This window comes from Lentinus tigrinus (genome assembly GCF_003813185.1).
Source record: "Lentinus tigrinus ALCF2SS1-7 unplaced genomic scaffold L226scaffold_12, whole genome shotgun sequence".
In the NCBI taxonomy this organism is placed as follows: domain Eukaryota; kingdom Fungi; phylum Basidiomycota; class Agaricomycetes; order Polyporales; family Polyporaceae; genus Lentinus; species Lentinus tigrinus.
Genome location: NW_027137921.1, coordinates 109,445 through 125,909, shown reverse-complemented (window position 1 = coordinate 125,909; position 16,465 = coordinate 109,445). Strand labels below are relative to the sequence as shown.

Here is a 16,465-nt window from a genome sequence, read left to right as displayed (position 1 = left end):
GCTTCATACCATGTAAGCGCCTTCGACGCAACAGTTCCTTTCTCCTGTACCACGATATCCTCTGTAACCCCGACCTACCGCCGCAGCTCACGGCGCTGAGCACGATATCCAGGACGCGAATTGTACTTCAAACTGCCTTGACTACCCCAGTGTTCGGTCCTGGAAATCTGTTCTATCCTCCGCATCTATCTCGGCTAATACTGCACAAGGTTGGATATCGTGTATCGAATACATACTGGAGAAACAAGACTGAGCATCCTACTCACTAGGATTTGGATGATTACTGTGATACATAGAATCCAGGAACAGCTCGAAACATCACAACCCTCGAAAGTCAGTTCCACCGGCGGTCTAACGCGCTGAGTATCAACCCTGCACGCCGCACGGTCACCAACGTTGCTGGAATTTCTGGAACACTCCACAGCGCGCGACGCCATGCCCATCTGTACCAGTTGCGCCACACCAACCCCATACCTATACACGGTATACGACTCGAAGTACAACTTCCGCCTGGAACAGTGCGTCAGTCCCGTCTCCGGTTATCTCGGCCTGAGCTTGTTGGTCCGTTACCCCGAGAGCCATGCTAACCTGAACTTTCCTTGGCATTGCACAGATGCACTGTCAGGCATTCGCCGACCCTTACGTTGAACACGACACACTCACGCTTCTACTCGACTTAATATTGCTAAAGCGGGATGTCTACCGTCACCTCCTGTACAACCGCGGCCTTGGTGCGCGTAAGGCCGGAGACAGCTCGAAAGCCAAGGACCGAGAAGATACTCATTCTCCAGCGCCTGGAGAACACCATGATCCGAAGGTGAGTATACTCATGATGGCTGTCGGCTCGGGCTTTGCCTTGTAACCATTCCCGGTCTTATGGGTATCGTCGGCGGAGAGCGACCAGTTTGATCCCGTCATTAGACTTCCGCCGTCGAAGATTTGGCCACAGTGTGGGGTATTGGGAGTCTTGTTACAAAATTGACTGCTTGTCTCTGATGCTCGATTACCCGCTTGCCGCTGACGTCGTCTCCACCCCAGGCTCGTTGGTGGCTCATCCTGAAATTGGGTTTTGCCCTGATCTGCGTCGACGCATGTACGTTTTCGACTTTGTGTTCTAGTCATTCACGCCACTCATGCCTTCCTTGCGAACACAGTCATCCGTTGGACGTACATTAGTACGTTTATAGTCCGCCTTCTGAATGCTTGCCTCTCTTGAGCTATCGCCGTTCAATGGACTGATCGGAGCTTCCCCTTCCTGTACACAGGTTCGAACTATGGATGCCCCAATGACATTGCGCAGATAGCGAGCTGGAATCAAGCCGCTCTGGAAGGCTTTCTACGCATTCTCGTAGGCTGTTTCTTTGGTGCGTCCAATTCCCAGATTAGGATAAATAAAGCACCACCGTTTCCCCTCTGCGCTTCCTGCTCTACAGTGCGAATTAAGGCACCTATCTGATCCCGAGCAATGTATCCGCAGAGACTGCTGCATTCCATGCGGGCGTCGTCCTAGCCTGTTACCTTGTACTGAAGCTTCTTCCCAAGCCGGGCCAATCCGCGCCCGTTTCAGGCATACGAGAACAATTCAGGTGCGTACATACATGGCTCATCGTCGCACAAGCCCTCCCACTGTGGAACTTCCATATCTTTCCATCCGCTCCCGTCTTTGGTTCTGTGCCTTCTGCGACCTGCACATCGCCTTTCGTTCCCGCATCTCCCCCTTTCATCTTCATCTTCACCTTCTCTCGTTCACGTTTCGGCTTTCCCCATCTCATCCCCTCTTGACAACTTGATACCTTCTCTCAAGGTCCTCAGTCGGACCGATCATACCTTCTCACAACACCGGTCGTCAAACCCTATCCCCCTTCCGTCCTTCTGCCGGACGTTGTTTCGGCCAAGTCCCCGAGACTGACTGTGTCCTGTTTCTCCCGCAGATACTCCCACATTCCGCTCACGCTCCTCTACTCCTCTCTCACCAAGCTTTTCCTCCTCTTCTGCCTCTCAATATGGCGCCCAGATGGCGCAAAGTACCGCGCGCCGTCCGTCGCCCAGGAGGTCGGCGATGATGCGAACCCAACCACCACAAGTTCCGCAGCCTCAAGGCTGCACCCCAACGCCACGGTGTTCACACGCCCACTGATTGTGGCCGCGCTCGAGCTCCTAGACGAAGACAAGCTCGACCGCCAGTGGGTAGTGCGCAACGTGCTGGGCGGCATGGCGGCAGGTTTCGGCTTGCGAGGTAAGATATTGTCCCCTCGTTTAGTTACCGCAGTACAGTGGCTGACACAACTGAAACTTCCCCTCCTGTATTCCCATCTACTCCCCTGTGGCACGTTTGGGGGCGGCTGTCAGTGGTACTCGATTGTCACCCAATCTTCACAACAATCATCATCCTTGCTGGATGGCTGGTCAAGACCGCCGTGGCTAGTTTCGTGAGCGAGTGGGTGGGCACAGGGCTGGGGTTCGGCGGGGACAAGGCCGCAAGTGAGATGTGGTTCGCGTACAGTATACCATAGGTCGTCATCGCCATCGTGATGAGATGTATCAATATCGGAGCGTACAGCAATGGGGACAGTTTTACAACGGCGCGCGGGGGAGGCGGTGCTGCGACCTGAATTGAGTATTGAGGTTATTATTATGGTACGATCGTAGGACTCTGTTGGGGAGCATTGCATCCGTGGCAAACACGGACCGAGCGCGTCCAGCGTCATTCTCCACCGACGCCACTCGGTTCCGAGATGAGAGCTCAGCGCACAGGGAGCCCTCAGAAGATGAACGGGAACATCGCCTTCCTGCTGCGAGGATACTCCTTTCCAAACTCCTTCTTGTAGTTCCGGTGCTTCTTGACTGCCCAGACCGCCATCTGGTAGGTCGACACCGCCAGGAAGAGCCACGCTGAAACCCAAGATCGTGGTGAGACACGGCCGCCGCAGGGCAAGACAAGACAGAGCAGACAACGCACCGGCATAACTACCGGTCATGACGGCGATGGACATCCAGGCGAGTGTCTCGAAGAAGTAGTTCGGGCACGAGACGAGCGAGAAGCCGTAGCCCCGCGGGATGGCGCGCTTCGTCGTCCCCGCCGGGCGCAGGTTGCGCAGCGTGAGGTGAGTGTTCAAGTTTGAAAGCTCGGCAAACTACACCCAGTGGGAGAGAGGACACGGAAGTCAGCGCAACACGTCATTGGAGGCGGCACGGCGAGACGCACCAGGAAGACAGCGAGACACGACCACAGGAAGGTCGGATTCTCGCGGATCGTTCCGCGAATCCACGGCGAGGTTGCGGCAAACGTCGGACTGTAAATCGACCACGAGAGGAGCACGCCCGAGAGAAAGTGGTAGTGTGCGGAGCTGGGGGAGAAGACAAGGACGGGTCAGACGCGCATAGGCAATGCCCTCAGAGGCGTAAGGACCGCTCACTTTTTGAACACGTTAAAGAACGGCATGGTACCATGCGAGAAACGGTGCACGAAAAGGGTCTCGAGCTCGCGCTTTGCGAAGTGCAGCATGACCGCGGCGTACACATACCTGCATAAAGGTGCGCCGTCAGTACACGAAGTACATGACAGAGTGGAGATGAATACGTACTTTTGCAGCGTACTGTGCTGGACAGGGCCACCAAAGAAGAGTCTGGGGAAGTGGTAGAAGAGTGGGTGGATGATAAGAGGGCCAACCTGAACATCGCAATGCCGGACGCGTCAACTCCATCGTCCGCGAACAGAGGGCGGAACAGAACGCACGTATTCGATGAGAAACACGGTCCTCCAGCTGATTTGTGGGCCCAAATCCTTCACTGCGACTTCCGAACCGTCCGCTACGCCCGCATCCTTCAACAGAGTCTCGTCCGAAAGCGCCTTGTTATCGCCCTTCAACGTCAGTTTTTGGCGTGCGGCATAGAACTATGTGTCTGATGTCAGCCTGTGTCTTGAACTCGCTGACAACACCCCACATACCTTGGGGTTCTTTGCCGCAATGGCCTTCTTCACGTCGAGGACGGTGAGCGTGTCATAAGGCTTGTCGAACGTGAGCGCTGCGGGCAGATTGCGCGCGACCGGAGTCTTCTTCGCTGCTGAGACTTGAAGCGTGGCCATGTCGTCCTCGTTGAACGTGTCGTCGAGCAGAACGTGAATGTGGTTGCAGACTGTTGCAAAGCCTGTGATTCGAGCACGTCGAGGGCGCGTCACGTCACTGGGTCAGAGCGCTTGTCCTGTTCTGTGCCACGCGTCCGAGCTTCTCGGATACGCAAGTAACTCTTCGAAGCCTTTGTAGTTACACCCTCCTTGCTTTCGACGTCCACCTTGCGGACTGCATTGCAGCATAGCTATCTCCAGTCGCCATCGTTGTGGGCATTGAACTGACACGATGCAGCGGTTACTTTCCGAGACGCGTCCTTGGCGACACGTAACACGTCCCGTCGTCCTCAGGAAAGGAAATGCGATTCATACCGGCCAGGACGCCTTGCCCGCTCCACCTTCCCTGCCAACGCTTGAAAACGCTTCGCAGAGCGATCTTGCGCGGACCTGGATAGAGAAATTCAAGAGCCGCGAAATCCCGAAGAGTCTTGTCGAATTCACCTACTCGCGCAGTTCTGGGCCTGGTGGTCAGGTATGACATAGTGTAGCTTAACTGAACTTCGCGGTGTACTCACGACTCCAAATACGCAACAGAACGTGAATAAAGTGAACACGAAGGCGACGCTGCGATGCCCAATTGATGCGCCCTGGATACCTCTCTGGGCGCGCGAGTACCTCAAGAAGACGGTGGGTCCCTCGCTTGCTGCATCCTATCGTCATTGCGCTGCAACTCTGTCCCGAACAGCCTGCATACACCTCGTCATCGCAGACGATACTTCTCACCTCCACTGCGCACCGATCACAGGCACAGAACGTCCAAGATTGCCTGGCAAAAGTGTGTACCCCTTTCCGGAGGACGCCTCTGATGTAATGTCCCGGACTCACCACGACGCACCACTGTAGCTACACAGTCTGATCGTATCCGCTGCATCCGCTGGGCTAGTTAACGAGCCTTCCGAGGTACAACAGGAGCGTGTTCGACAGCTGGTGCGGGCCGAAAAGGCACGCAGACGACAGGACAAGGACAAGCGCAAGGAGGTCAAGCGGGGACGCAGCGGCGGGCGGGCCGACTGGGACTAACGCTAACGTACAAACGTTTCTGCGCCGCTTGCGTCGTCGCATCGCGGGGCGATGAGCATGTCCATTACTCCGAGTCCCTATCGCTATCGTACGTCGGCCACGAGGCCGGGAGTACTATACGACAGCTGGCGCACCAAGCCCCGGCGTCGAACAAGTGGAGTATGCTAATAAACGATGAATAGCTCCCTCCTCAGTGCCATCCCGCCCTCAATTGCGACCGAGGCTGCCATAACACGCCAGCCGTCCTCGAAGGCCTCGATCATGTGACGTACTTATGATCGGGCCTGCTCCTCACTTCCCTTCTCTGAGGCTTCCCGCCAGCCTCCGCACCACTCTACATAACCCATCCTCGTTCGCCCTTGCCCTCCAAATCTGTCCTCCAAACCCCTCCGCCCTTTCTTCAGCAGTGCTGGTCCTTCCTCCGTCGCCGTCATGCCTTTCAGCAGTCGACACAGATTGAACGACTCCACGGTAGACCCAAACTATCAAATCAACCAGCCGGCGGACGCAAGACGTCCTTCACTCGCTGCGCGCATAAAGGACGATATCTACGCCGCTGCGCTCGAGTATGTCGGCACCACCGTATTCCTACTGCTCGCCCTAGGCTGCGTGCAGGCATCAGCAGCCGAGGCTTCTTCCTCACAGTACGGGTCGAACATCGAGCGTGTCATGTACATCGCTACGGGCTTCGGCCTGAGCCTCCTCGTCTCGGTCTGGCTGTTCTATCGCGTCACAGGAGGCCTCTTCAACCCGAATGTCAGCCTCGCGCTTCTCATCACGGGTGTCATTGGTCCCGCCCGTTTCGTGCTGTACGCCATCGCTCAGCTCGTCGGCGGTATCACGGCAGCCGCTATCATTGAAGGCCTGACTCCCGGTGTCCTCGCGTCGAAGTGCGTCATCACTCTTCGTTATGTGGCCGTGGCTCACAATATAGCAATTGCAGCACCTTCCCAGCGCAGGGTATCAACAACGCGCAAGCCGTCTTCATCGAAATGTTCATTACCAGCTTCCTCGTCATCGCCGTGCTCATGATGGCGGCTGAGAAGCATGCGGCGACTCCCTTTGCTCCGGTACGTCGGTGGTTTCTTACGCGCTGACGCAGTTAGCTCACCGCATCCCCAGATCGGAATTGGTTTGACGATCTTCGTGTGCCACCTGTGCGTCAATCGTCTCCGACGCCACGTCGCATATCGAACCACGCTGACAATTGTCTAATTTTTCGCATAGGTTCGCCGTTTACTATACCGGCGCGGGCATGAACACGGCTCGGTCTTTCGGACCGGCAGTTGTGACCGGCTTCCCCTACTCCACTCAATGGATCGTAAGTCCTCTTCGTATGCAAGAAACAACACGCTAATGTACGGTCTTCAGTATTGGGTCGGTCCTTTCCTCGGCTCCTTGCTCGGTGCTGCGTTCTACTCGATCTTGAAGCAGTGCGTATTTTGCTTTGTCATCTTCTGCTTGTCTTCACCTCCACCTGTCCTCTAGTGTTCGCTATTGGCGACTCAACCCCGGTCAGGACACCGTTGACCACCGCGAGTCCCCTCCGGACCCGGTCCGCCGTGTACGCACCTCTATCTCTTCTAGGCGCAGCCGCTCGCGCAGCATGGACGGTTCGAACGGGGGGACGGCGGTTCAGTTTGCAAACGAAAAACCTGTCGCGCCCAACGAAGTCGCTCCTGCGCCCAGCGCCGCGGATGGTGTACGAGGCAGGAGGCCGAACGACAGTCCCGTCTGAGTCCCTGTCTTCACACACGGCCGGTGTGGAGATTGTGGCTTCCGCTATGGGCTGCAGAGATGACGATTCCCTCAGATTCCCTCATCAACCGACTCACTATCTGTTGGGACGGCTATTTCTTGGTGATTCCCCCATTCTCGCACGCATGATATAACGTCCAGTACACGCCACGCCCACGACCCTACATGTATGTAACAGTAGTCCGATATCCACCTGTTCTCCTGAGTCGTCAGTTGTTTGAAGGTTTTCTTTCAATGTTCATGTATCGGTGGATGATTTCACTGAAAGGTGGAACATTTTGTCTGTGGAAGTTGTCTACCCATCGTTCCGCAAACGATGTACAGCGTTGATGGCGGCGAGTGTAGTAGACATGGTCTGTGTTGAGCCGCGATAGTAATAGGTCAGGTTGCCTCCCCTGCGCGTGTACGCGCGAGCCTCTGGCAGTGTCGCGCATGTCACATGCTTGTGACCCCACGCGCAAACTACATCGGCCATCAGTCGTCGTCCATCTTCTCGTCTGCGACCCAAGATCACCTACTGCTATGGTCCCGCTCCGGAGCGGGGGTCACGCAACGAACAGCTGACCAGGGAGGAGGAGTTATTCGTCTCCTTTGAATCACGTAACGAACGAGGCGGCGGTTGAGTCGTAATCGGTGGTGATACAAAGCGTATTAGTACAGAGGGTACAGACGGGATCGTTCAGTACAAAATCGGTGTCTATGTACATAGGAAAGGGCAGGAACATCGCTATACGGAATACACGCATAAGGGAGACTGGTTGTGGGAAGAATGGGGTTGTAACATACTAAGCCTTGCGAGGACGGCAGCTGGATTTGGAGTCAGAGCTCGACCTTACAAGTCAACAGATACGCACCAAGAGATATCAAGCAGCCCTAGCTCTTAATCTCTCGAACATTTGAAGCGTTTCTTCCAGTCCTGCGGCCCTCAGCCTTGCTGTTAGCCGCTCCATCTCGCCGTTCCGTTCGAGCGTCTGAATCGTGCGCATCCCCATACTCTCCAGCTTCAGGGACTGCTTCCGCAAGGCCTCTACACGCTCCTTGCCGAAGTGACTCTCGATGTACGCCTCCTCGCCACTTTCGATGTAGTCCGCGTAGTGATCGTACAGCGCCGGGCGGTCGATGGCGGCCACAATGCCCTGTGGCTCATAGCCGTCGGCGTGGATTTGCTGGGATAGGATGTAATCGAGGAGCACGGGGTTGGAGCCTTGTTCCTGGGGAGCAAATGCGATGCTGACGCCAGCGAGACGGCTAAGAGCCTCGAAATCGGTGACGATCCGGTGGTTGTCCCCGACTCGGAATTGCAACTTGTATATCACGTACTCCCCCGGGCTGAGCGAGACGATACCTTTAGAGGCATCAATGACGGAGGATGGTGGTGGTGGTGGTGTGTTATCAATGATCTGTATATACAGTGGATGAGCGTCGATGCGCTGAGCCAAAGGATCATTACTCACGTCCGTGCCATTGAAATTCTTGATCTGCAAGCGTGGAAGCTTTTCCCATGGATCATCGGCGACGCTCAGGACGCCTAAGCTTTCGCTTTGAGATATTTAGATGGTAGAACGTAGTAAAGGTGGATAAATCCGTACCTTCCGACCTTGAACGTATGGAACTGATCCATCTCAGATCTGCCCTTCAAGAAGGCATCCTTCATAGACGCAAGAGTCACCAACTGGACCCTGGCACCAAATACGACGACATTCATGCTGTCCTTTCTTCGGTTTTGTACAAGAATTGACAGCGAGAGGAGGTTCCGAGTGAGCGCATTGTACCTCTCGCCGAGGCGCACTACCTCGTTTCCTTGAGCCAGTGCCATCCTACGCTCCATAACACGATGGTAGTCGGTCGTGTTCATATCTATAGGCTCTGCGAGGGATTTCAAGCTGACATGTTGTCAGTCATCACGAGCCACAGGCGATCACTGTGCAGACAGACTAACATGCAATCGAACTGCCCATCGACCGAAACCCAACAGCCGACGCCTTGGCAGTGGCCACGAGCGAATACGGGGCGTTGCGGATATCGCTCATCGTTGACAGGTTCCGTCATGAATGCACGGGTAAGCGGAGGATAAACGAAGTCGACGCATTCCCGCTTGTGTCGCGCCTTGTAATCGGCCACCTGACACTGCTTGCTGCAGTAGCGGGCACATCTATACTGACGTGAGTGTATAATACAATCGCACAACGGAAGATAGCAGCTAACTTGCAGAGCGAGCAGGCCCGGAGGTTTGCTTGGTCCTCTTTGCCACAGAACGTGCACTGATGGGCCGCGCGGGACTTGTGTTTCTTGCCCTGGGGGTTCCTGTTCTTTGTCATGGTGAAGAAGGTATCTGCCGTTCGACGGAACTCAGGCGAGGTCCAGTGCAGATGTCCCCAGGACCCTTCTGAAGCCATAGTTCATTAATGCGTGTCGAGAGAGAGAGAGATGGTCGAACGGGTCCAGGAGGCGATAGCGATCAAGCTCAAGCTTCGGTCATTGTCAAGTCCGAGGACGCCCTGAGAAAGTCGCGTCGCGTGGGGTCACGAGAACGTGATCGTGACGCTGACCCGATCCTGTTGGCAATCGTAAGCTTTGTCTTCGATCGGCCATGTCTCGCGGTGGGCCGGTACCTACGTGAGTGTTACCGGCCACGCGCTCGTCTAGAGTATGCTGCTGATATGTGGTGTGTGGATGCTGGCTTATGACTCTAACCTCGTTGCTCCTTCCAGCTCTCCCAAAAATTTGTTTTTGGTGGATGTACTTGCAGCTGCTCTACTTTACACAGGACCTGGGCGGGCAGATATATTGGTCACAAGTCCACGACTCGACGACTCAACACTCGGTAATGGCACCGTCATCCAGACACGTCTCCTGGTCCGATTCCTCAGCCATACTCGTGTACCACGCTTCTCAGTCCTGCACGCCGATGATATGCGGCCGTCACCGCAAACCCCACCGGGTTCAGCTCTCGGTAGAGCTTCACCACCTCCTTCGCACTCTCGTATCCTTCCATGACCGTCCTGTCCCATGCGTCGGCCTGCTCGACACCGTAGTGGCTCTCGATAAATGCATGGTAGCCGCTCTCCAAGACCTCTCTGTAGTTCTCGAACACCGCTCGTTGGTCGAAGGGTGCGTATATGCCGGTGGGACATGAACGATCGAAGAGGAGCGCGATAGTCCCCAGCTCATGCTCAGCTGCACATCGACCATCCCAAGGCGCGACAGCCGGAAGCCGGAAGGACTCCATGCGACGCAGTGCTCCCCACTCGCGAGAGATCTCTTTCCCATCGCCAACGCGAAACTGCATGTGTATGATTGCGTTAGTCTCCCGGATCGAGAGCCAAGATACCTCGCCTCGCGTCGAGCACCTGCGGTGGCCTATGGGAACTTGTAACCTGAGCGGTATGATCAGATTCCGCTCGACATGCAAGAATACGCGGATTACTCGCCTTCGTCCCATTAATATGCGTCACACAGAGACGGGGCCCCTCCCTGTTCCACTGGTCATCCACCACGCACAGGACCGCGGCTTCGCCGCTGCTACAGATGCTAGGTCAGGGATGCAATACTCGTAACCGGCGAAATCACACCAACCCAGAGGACTGCTGCCATAGGAATGATCGTTCACCATCAACTCGTCCCTTCATGACGTCGTCGGTCATTCCAAGGCAGCTCACAAGTTGGCACTGGGCACTTAGCACCAACACGCTCTGCCTGTCTTTTCGGCGATTTTGTACAAGCACCACCGTGAGTAGGTTGTTGGCCTCCAGCCCACACCTGAGAGCTCTCCCCGGCTCGAGCACGGCCTTCTCAAAGCGTTCAATGCCGTCGAGAGCGCTCTTGGGACACACAGGGTCCACAAGGGGGACCAGACTGTGGCTATATGCGTCAACCTTGTAAGCCATTTCATTTGATTGTTGCGTACTCGCCTGGCCTCGACGTTCCCAACTACAGACACCCAAAAGCCGACTCCATCCTTGTGACCAGACGCAAACACCGGGGCTTGAGCGAACTTGGCCTCCGCGATCGGTTCGGTGAGGAACTCCGCAGTGTATGGAGGTCGAACGAAGCCAACGCAGTCGCCTCTGTGCCGTGCTTTGTAGTCGGCAAGCTGGCAAGCTCTGCCACAGTAATGCACAGACCTGTTGAGCTTGCATGAGACGGGGATGAGGAGGAGGACGAGAGAAGTTCAAGCTGGTACTAACCTGCAAAGCGAACATGCTTGTAGTTTCCCTTCATCATCCTTGCCGCAATAGTCGCAGCGTTGAACTACAGCGCGTTTGTGCAGCTTTTCCTGGAGGCGCGAACTGTGCAGATAACGTTGCTCCCAGGATGCTGCTGCCATGGAGTTCGCCTTGTTGAAGGCTTCACAGAACTCTTCCGACATCCAGGAGCGGGGGCGCAAGGGTCGTGTAGCAAGATTGTTGACGGGGTTTATAGACGCGCGAACGGTGAGCGTACTTATACTACAATAGTCTAGACAGGCGAATCATCCGGAGAATATGCACAGTTCGAGACACGGGAGATACTAGATACCATCAACATGACATGACGGGCGAGACAGCGTAATTCGAAGTTATCAAGAGGCACAGGATCGGAGAGTGATGACGTCATTCAGTTATTCGTTGACGGTCTCCTCGCAAGGAAGGAACATAGAGACATGTAGGCGACCCCTACACAGCCCATTACCACCAGCCCAGTCGCGTTCGCCGCGAGGGCGCGAGCAGGTGTCAAGGAGGACGGAATCTCCAGAGGGGCGTTGTGCAGCGCAAGAGCGCCCAGCGCGAACGCGAACACGCTCATGAAGAGGCCAAAGCCAACCAGCGTCGCGAACCACTCTGCGTCGCTCAATCGGGACGAGGGCTCCGCAGGCTCGCGGTCAGGCAAAAAGCCCAGCACGACGGCGAAGAAGCATCCGACGAGCGTGCAGCCGCACAAGACGGCGAGGAACATGAATCGCCAGGAGAGGATGTCCACGTATGCGGGCCACTGCCATGAGAGGATGTGTGTCCCGAGGAGGGCAGAGGAGGCGCCGAACGGGAAGGACAGTGCGGTGTTTAGGGCAGTCAAGGGAATGATGATTTTGGCGAGCAACAACAATCTCGCGGGAGGGGATGAGCTGACTTTGCTCTGGCTCTGCTTCTTGGTGCTTGCAGTGGCAGAAGGATCCTGCACACGAGGTGAATGCTCGGTTGGTCCTTTCTCCAGGTCACAAGCCCAGGATACGGATGACACTTGGAAGTCAGGCTTGGGAGTATACGGAGGAGACGAGATAAGGCTGAGCGGAAGGGCAAGCTTCTCATGTGCGCGCGTAGGAGAAGGTGGACGAGAGGGTGGTGGAGTAATTAGTGACGCTGATGACATGTCGAACATCCCTGTTGATGCTAGTAAGTACGCCCAAGTCAGCATGCCAGTGGGGGCGTTCATTCCGAGGCGAAGTTACTCACCAGATGCGTTGATGGAAGCCATAGCCGACTAGACAGATGCGGGGGGATGAGGTACACTCGAAGGGACATAGGACCTACTTATATGGTCCCCAGGAGCTGTCGTAATGGCACATAAGGCTGCAGCCTCAAGGAGGGGACCGGCGGCTCTTACCCTGCAGATCGATGGGGCGACATAGCCATATCCTATGGAAGCGACCACGCCTCGTCCAGATAGTCAATATCGACCGTGGGCCCACCTTTCAGTGGGCCGCTCACGGGAGCGTGGCGGTACACGGAAGTCGTACTCGAGGACGAGGGCAATCGCCTGAGGAAGAACGAAGCATGTAAGCGCTCATGAGCGGTGCATAATGGTACTTCTCGGGCAGTGTGATAACGGCATCCTAGAGAGTTGTCCTGGGAAAGTCCCACTGCGAGCGCAACGCCAGAGTCTTCGTACACCGTCGATGGGCAGTGCAAGCCAGCACGAGGCGGAAAATGGAATGGGTTCACAGACTATCGGATGCTGCACTTGTGATTGTCTGAGTACACTCGGACCCAACTTGAACCTTTGAGGCCTTGAGGCTTGAACTTCGAGAGAAAGAATCCTAGTAAGGTCGAGCAGCCTGTCATACACAACCTGGACAACGTGCTATCAGTCCCACTGGCACACCACTACAACAAGATAAAGGAACAACGCACCTATATAGCCTCCGTCATCCACATTTTCTACATTCGCTGAGGCATCTGAGCTATCCCAGTAGCATGCAAGCAGTGTCACTATCTGGTCAGTACCGTCCTGACCAAGGACCTGTATCAGCTCTCCCAACATAACTCCCATCATCGGCAATCCGGTCGTGACCAGCTCAGCGCACCCCTTCCCGAAACGGCCTCCACAAAGACCCTCTCGCCTTCCACGATGTAGTCGCCATAGTATTCGCGTATGGCGGGTTGGTGGAAGGGAGCTATGAGACCTCCAGGCATGCAGGTACTTCCGGCCCCGGGGAGAAAGCTGTTTGGCGACATGGTATTAGTAGGGACGGATGAGCCCGCTGACCATGGAAGACTACGTAGTCGCCCGGCGCAAGTTCGACAATGCCCTTGGCAGCGTCTCGTACAGAGGACGGGGACGGCGTTTCCCTGCCCAGCATTGAGGAAACGTCAGTACTGAAGCTTGGTGCAGTGCAGGATCGCCATCTCACCTCCAAGCCGTTGACGTTCAAGCTACGCAAACGCGGTCGCTTCTCCCAGGGATCCTCTGCAAGGCCCATGGCCGCAACCCTCAGGCTGTAAGTGGCGTACTGATGTACGTCTCGTTAGATTCCTACTTCGTAGGCTTGCACGTCATCGTCAGAGTCAAACGCAGCCACGGTATATGCGTGAACACGTCGGTGAACTTACAGCGCTGCAAGGATGGAAACCATGGAAACACACCTAAGTCCTCGTCAGCACACGAACCTCTGGGTCTGGAAACAAACGCACCTCCTTCCATGTCAGTCAACATCGGACACGCACGCAATCGTCGATACATGAGATGATGCTCCTCGTGTCTGGTAATTAGATCGTGCAACAAGCTCTAGTGTACTTCACAGTGTGGTCGTAAGCGTCTATCCCAATCGCCCCTACGGCATCCCTCACTCAAACTTCCTCCTACGGTACATGATGTTAACGGGCATCGGCTGGACCATCATCGACTGCAATCCAGGCGCTTAAGCACACGCACGAGCGAAAACCGGAAGGGTGAAGGAGACACGTACGGAGTAATCCGACTTGGGGAAGTCGCCCTCGACCTTGAGCTCCAGCCGGCGCACGAGCGCGCAGATGACAGTGGAGATCTGCAGGTACGCGAACTAGGAAGTGGAAAGAGACACAACGTCAGCGTGAACGGCCTCACAAATCGTGACGTCCTGAGACTCACCTGCTCGCCAATGCACCGATGCCTGCCAGCGCCGAAGGGAAGGTAGGGGCTGACCGTGCCCTTGCTGACAAGACCGAACCCGAAGTCGACCTTCTCGCCCTCGTTGTACTGCTTGTGTGCTTGCGCAGCGAAGCCCTTCTCGTCGTACCAGCGGAGCGGCTCCCACCTCTCCGAGTCCTCCCACACAGTGGGGTCGAGCTGGCTGACGATGGGCGAGGCCATGACGATGTCGCCCTTCGGCACGACGTACGTGATGTCCTCAGACGGAGCGGCAAGGGTGGCGGGAACAGGGATGTCCTCGTGGGCCATGCGCATGATGGAATGGATTGGAGGGTGGAGACGGAGGGTCTCGCGCACAACCGCGTCGAGGACCTTGAGGTCACGGATCTCGTCGTAGGTGATGTCGCGGAGGCCGCCGTCGGGAGTGCCGAAGTGCTTGACCTGCTCCGCATAGAGTGCCTCTTGGATGTCCGGACGGTCCGCGAGGTGGAGCATGGTCCATGCGAGGGACGAGGAGCTCGTGTGCTGGCCAGCCATGAGAAGAGCAATCATGATGTGGGCAATTTCATGGTCACGAAGGGGAGTTCCGTCGCGGTAGCGCTGCTTCATGAGAGAGGCAATAACATCGTCCTCATGAGCCTGTGGGTCATTTGGTCAGTCCTTGTGTCATAGCACGAGCTGGTTGCATGCACGTACCTCCTCAGGGTGCTCGCGACGGCGCCTGATGATGCTCTGGTAGAAGGAACTCATCTTGGCGTGGGCAGCATCTCTCTTACGATAGCTGGGGAGAGGAAGGCCGGGGATCATCCAGTGCAGAGGGGTGAAACCGTGGTCGAGGTCGTGGTAGACCTGTGCGTAGTCCTTCGTCAATCGCTCACGAATTTCCCTGCCCTGGAGGGTTCGTGAGGCGGTCAAGATAGTCATCTCGGAGAAGGCCTTGAGGACGGGGAATGAGCCCCACTCGTTGATGTCGTCCATTTGGTAGACACGGAAGCTCGAGTCGGTGTCAAGGTAGCCCTTGATCTCTTCCTCAATCATGCCGACGTAGGCACGGAACTTGTCGATGGTGAGAGAGACCTTGACGAACTTCTTCTGCTCCATGAGTTTCTCGTTGGGACAGTCGTACACGACATCCTTGCCGAACACGGGTGTAGTCAGAGCCTTTTGGGGCCTGGTGAGGGGGGAGTTCTCAGACGAAGATGAAGAACGAGCGTACCGAGTAGACATCCTCCGCCGCGAGTTGAGTGTGCTTGCCGCCCAGGACGTAGTCGTTGCCACGGGTACCGAGAGTGACGGTGACGCGCTTGCCGAGGAGGATGAAGGTAAAGCAATTACCGTACTGCGAATGTCGCGTGTGAGTAACAGATGGTTCACGGGTGCATTCGAACTCACCTTTTCCCTGCAGTTGCGGAAGAAGACAATGGGGTCGCGACCATACGCGGCCGCAGAACCGAGGAAGGGTATCCAGTGCCAGACCAAGGGCGGTTGCGACTTGGAGCGGGGTATCTGGATGTTGTTGTTGGCGCGATGGGCGGGGGTGGAGGACGGGAGGACTCACCAGTTGCCAGAGAACATTGAGGATGACGGCAAGGATGGGGAAGTTGATGAGGGTGAGGAGGACGAGGCGGGGGGTCGAGGGCCACTCGAGCTGGGTGAGGGTGCCTGTCCAGGGCTCGGAGAAGGTGGCGTTGGCGGACATCGTTGTCGCTGAGCTCGAGAGAGGCGAGCTCGGGGGAACGATGAGAGGACGACGCTGGGACGACGTCTGTGGGAGCCAGTGCGGACGCCTGAATATATAATTTCCTCGCGCTCTCATCGAACGATTCCCACTTGCCGAATTTGGCACTCGCTTCTCCTCTTTGGGACTGGAGCTCTCTCGGTCCTCCGCCCACAGAGTCTCGTCCCCCGACCGCAGGCCTACGAGCTCTCTTCAAGTTCTATGCGCGAGCACAAATTCCAAGTCGTCCGACTCTGCCAGCCCACGGGCACGAGCAGCCGGAACACCCCTGCGCAAATCCATCCACACTTCCACGTTGCGTGCGAGAACTCCTACCGGGCACGCTCATTAACCGTTCTGTACGTGTACCAGATCTTTCAGTTGCAAGCGCCTCCATTGGGAATACCAAGGGTTGCAGACCGACACAACGGCCACGGAAGAGACAGTATATCCTAAGTATAAACTAGTCTGCAGCCATGGTCTTGGCCGGGCGATCTCAGATAGGTAGGCAGACGGTT

General features: G+C 56.1%; 10 protein-coding genes across 10 annotated transcripts; 3 read left to right on the top strand and 7 right to left on the bottom strand.

Annotated features, from left to right (window-relative positions):
* Window positions 1-435: 435 nt before the first annotated feature.
* L226DRAFT_462962 (Arv1-domain-containing protein) lies at window positions 436-2,513 on the top strand (the record flags this gene model as incomplete). The annotated part of the gene is made up of 8 exons (XM_067675754.1): window positions 436-522; window positions 614-817; window positions 1,039-1,093; window positions 1,155-1,175; window positions 1,266-1,364; window positions 1,478-1,586; window positions 1,932-2,236; window positions 2,350-2,513. 8 exons carry the CDS (start codon window positions 436-438, stop codon window positions 2,511-2,513), a joined length of 1,044 nt encoding a protein of 347 aa, XP_067535306.1.
* L226DRAFT_552913 (uncharacterized protein) lies at window positions 2,354-4,143 on the bottom strand. The gene is made up of 7 exons (XM_067682895.1): window positions 3,950-4,143; window positions 3,737-3,895; window positions 3,585-3,670; window positions 3,417-3,524; window positions 3,206-3,347; window positions 2,960-3,134; window positions 2,354-2,892 (listed from the first exon to the last, which is right to left on the bottom strand). Exons 1-7 carry the CDS (start codon window positions 4,085-4,087, stop codon window positions 2,762-2,764), a joined length of 939 nt encoding a protein of 312 aa, XP_067535305.1. The 5' UTR covers window positions 4,088-4,143; the 3' UTR covers window positions 2,354-2,761.
* Window positions 4,144-4,264: 121 nt separating this feature from the next.
* L226DRAFT_63688 (uncharacterized protein) lies at window positions 4,265-5,365 on the top strand. Its single transcript, XM_067687116.1, has 4 exons — window positions 4,265-4,601; window positions 4,664-4,756; window positions 4,815-4,904; window positions 4,973-5,365. The coding sequence occupies exons 1-4, from the start codon at window positions 4,359-4,361 to the stop codon at window positions 5,147-5,149; spliced, it is 603 nt and encodes a 200-aa protein (XP_067535304.1). The 5' UTR covers window positions 4,265-4,358; the 3' UTR covers window positions 5,150-5,365.
* A 216-nt stretch (window positions 5,366-5,581) lies between these two features.
* On the top strand, window positions 5,582-6,887 carry L226DRAFT_571023 (aquaporin-like protein; the record flags this gene model as incomplete). Its single annotated transcript, XM_067684506.1, has 6 exons — window positions 5,582-6,039; window positions 6,093-6,219; window positions 6,272-6,306; window positions 6,377-6,470; window positions 6,521-6,582; window positions 6,638-6,887. The coding sequence occupies 6 exons, from the start codon at window positions 5,582-5,584 to the stop codon at window positions 6,885-6,887; spliced, it is 1,026 nt and encodes a 341-aa protein (XP_067535303.1).
* Window positions 6,888-7,597: 710 nt separating this feature from the next.
* On the bottom strand, window positions 7,598-9,344 carry L226DRAFT_534947 (uncharacterized protein). Its single transcript, XM_067680792.1, has 5 exons — window positions 9,113-9,344; window positions 8,847-9,059; window positions 8,497-8,790; window positions 8,362-8,446; window positions 7,598-8,307 (listed from the first exon to the last, which is right to left on the bottom strand). The coding sequence occupies exons 1-5, from the start codon at window positions 9,301-9,303 to the stop codon at window positions 7,771-7,773; spliced, it is 1,320 nt and encodes a 439-aa protein (XP_067535302.1). The 5' UTR covers window positions 9,304-9,344; the 3' UTR covers window positions 7,598-7,770.
* A 429-nt stretch (window positions 9,345-9,773) lies between these two features.
* L226DRAFT_523063 (uncharacterized protein) lies at window positions 9,774-10,136 on the bottom strand (the record flags this gene model as incomplete). The annotated part of the gene is made up of 1 exon (XM_067678798.1): window positions 9,774-10,136. One exon carries the CDS (start codon window positions 10,134-10,136, stop codon window positions 9,774-9,776), a length of 363 nt encoding a protein of 120 aa, XP_067535301.1.
* Window positions 10,127-11,389, bottom strand: L226DRAFT_63524 (uncharacterized protein). The gene is made up of 5 exons (XM_067687114.1): window positions 11,095-11,389; window positions 10,819-11,031; window positions 10,484-10,762; window positions 10,339-10,429; window positions 10,127-10,284 (listed from the first exon to the last, which is right to left on the bottom strand). Exons 1-5 carry the CDS (start codon window positions 11,274-11,276, stop codon window positions 10,210-10,212), a joined length of 840 nt encoding a protein of 279 aa, XP_067535300.1. The 5' UTR covers window positions 11,277-11,389; the 3' UTR covers window positions 10,127-10,209.
* On the bottom strand, window positions 11,285-12,618 carry L226DRAFT_534944 (uncharacterized protein). Its single transcript, XM_067680791.1, has 3 exons — window positions 12,488-12,618; window positions 12,337-12,432; window positions 11,285-12,273 (listed from the first exon to the last, which is right to left on the bottom strand). The coding sequence occupies exons 2-3, from the start codon at window positions 12,356-12,358 to the stop codon at window positions 11,504-11,506; spliced, it is 792 nt and encodes a 263-aa protein (XP_067535299.1). The 5' UTR covers window positions 12,359-12,432; window positions 12,488-12,618; the 3' UTR covers window positions 11,285-11,503.
* A 396-nt stretch (window positions 12,619-13,014) lies between these two features.
* L226DRAFT_534943 (uncharacterized protein) lies at window positions 13,015-13,855 on the bottom strand. Its single transcript, XM_067680790.1, has 4 exons — window positions 13,795-13,855; window positions 13,714-13,746; window positions 13,515-13,648; window positions 13,015-13,452 (listed from the first exon to the last, which is right to left on the bottom strand). The coding sequence occupies exons 3-4, from the start codon at window positions 13,581-13,583 to the stop codon at window positions 13,153-13,155; spliced, it is 369 nt and encodes a 122-aa protein (XP_067535298.1). The 5' UTR covers window positions 13,584-13,648; window positions 13,714-13,746; window positions 13,795-13,855; the 3' UTR covers window positions 13,015-13,152.
* Window positions 13,801-16,165, bottom strand: L226DRAFT_534942 (sterol 14 alpha-demethylase). The gene is made up of 7 exons (XM_067680789.1): window positions 15,789-16,165; window positions 15,623-15,736; window positions 15,447-15,569; window positions 14,927-15,391; window positions 14,231-14,869; window positions 14,070-14,162; window positions 13,801-14,006 (listed from the first exon to the last, which is right to left on the bottom strand). The coding sequence occupies exons 1-7, from the start codon at window positions 15,927-15,929 to the stop codon at window positions 13,947-13,949; spliced, it is 1,635 nt and encodes a 544-aa protein (XP_067535297.1). The 5' UTR covers window positions 15,930-16,165; the 3' UTR covers window positions 13,801-13,946.
* Between the last annotated feature and the right edge of the window lie 300 nt (window positions 16,166-16,465).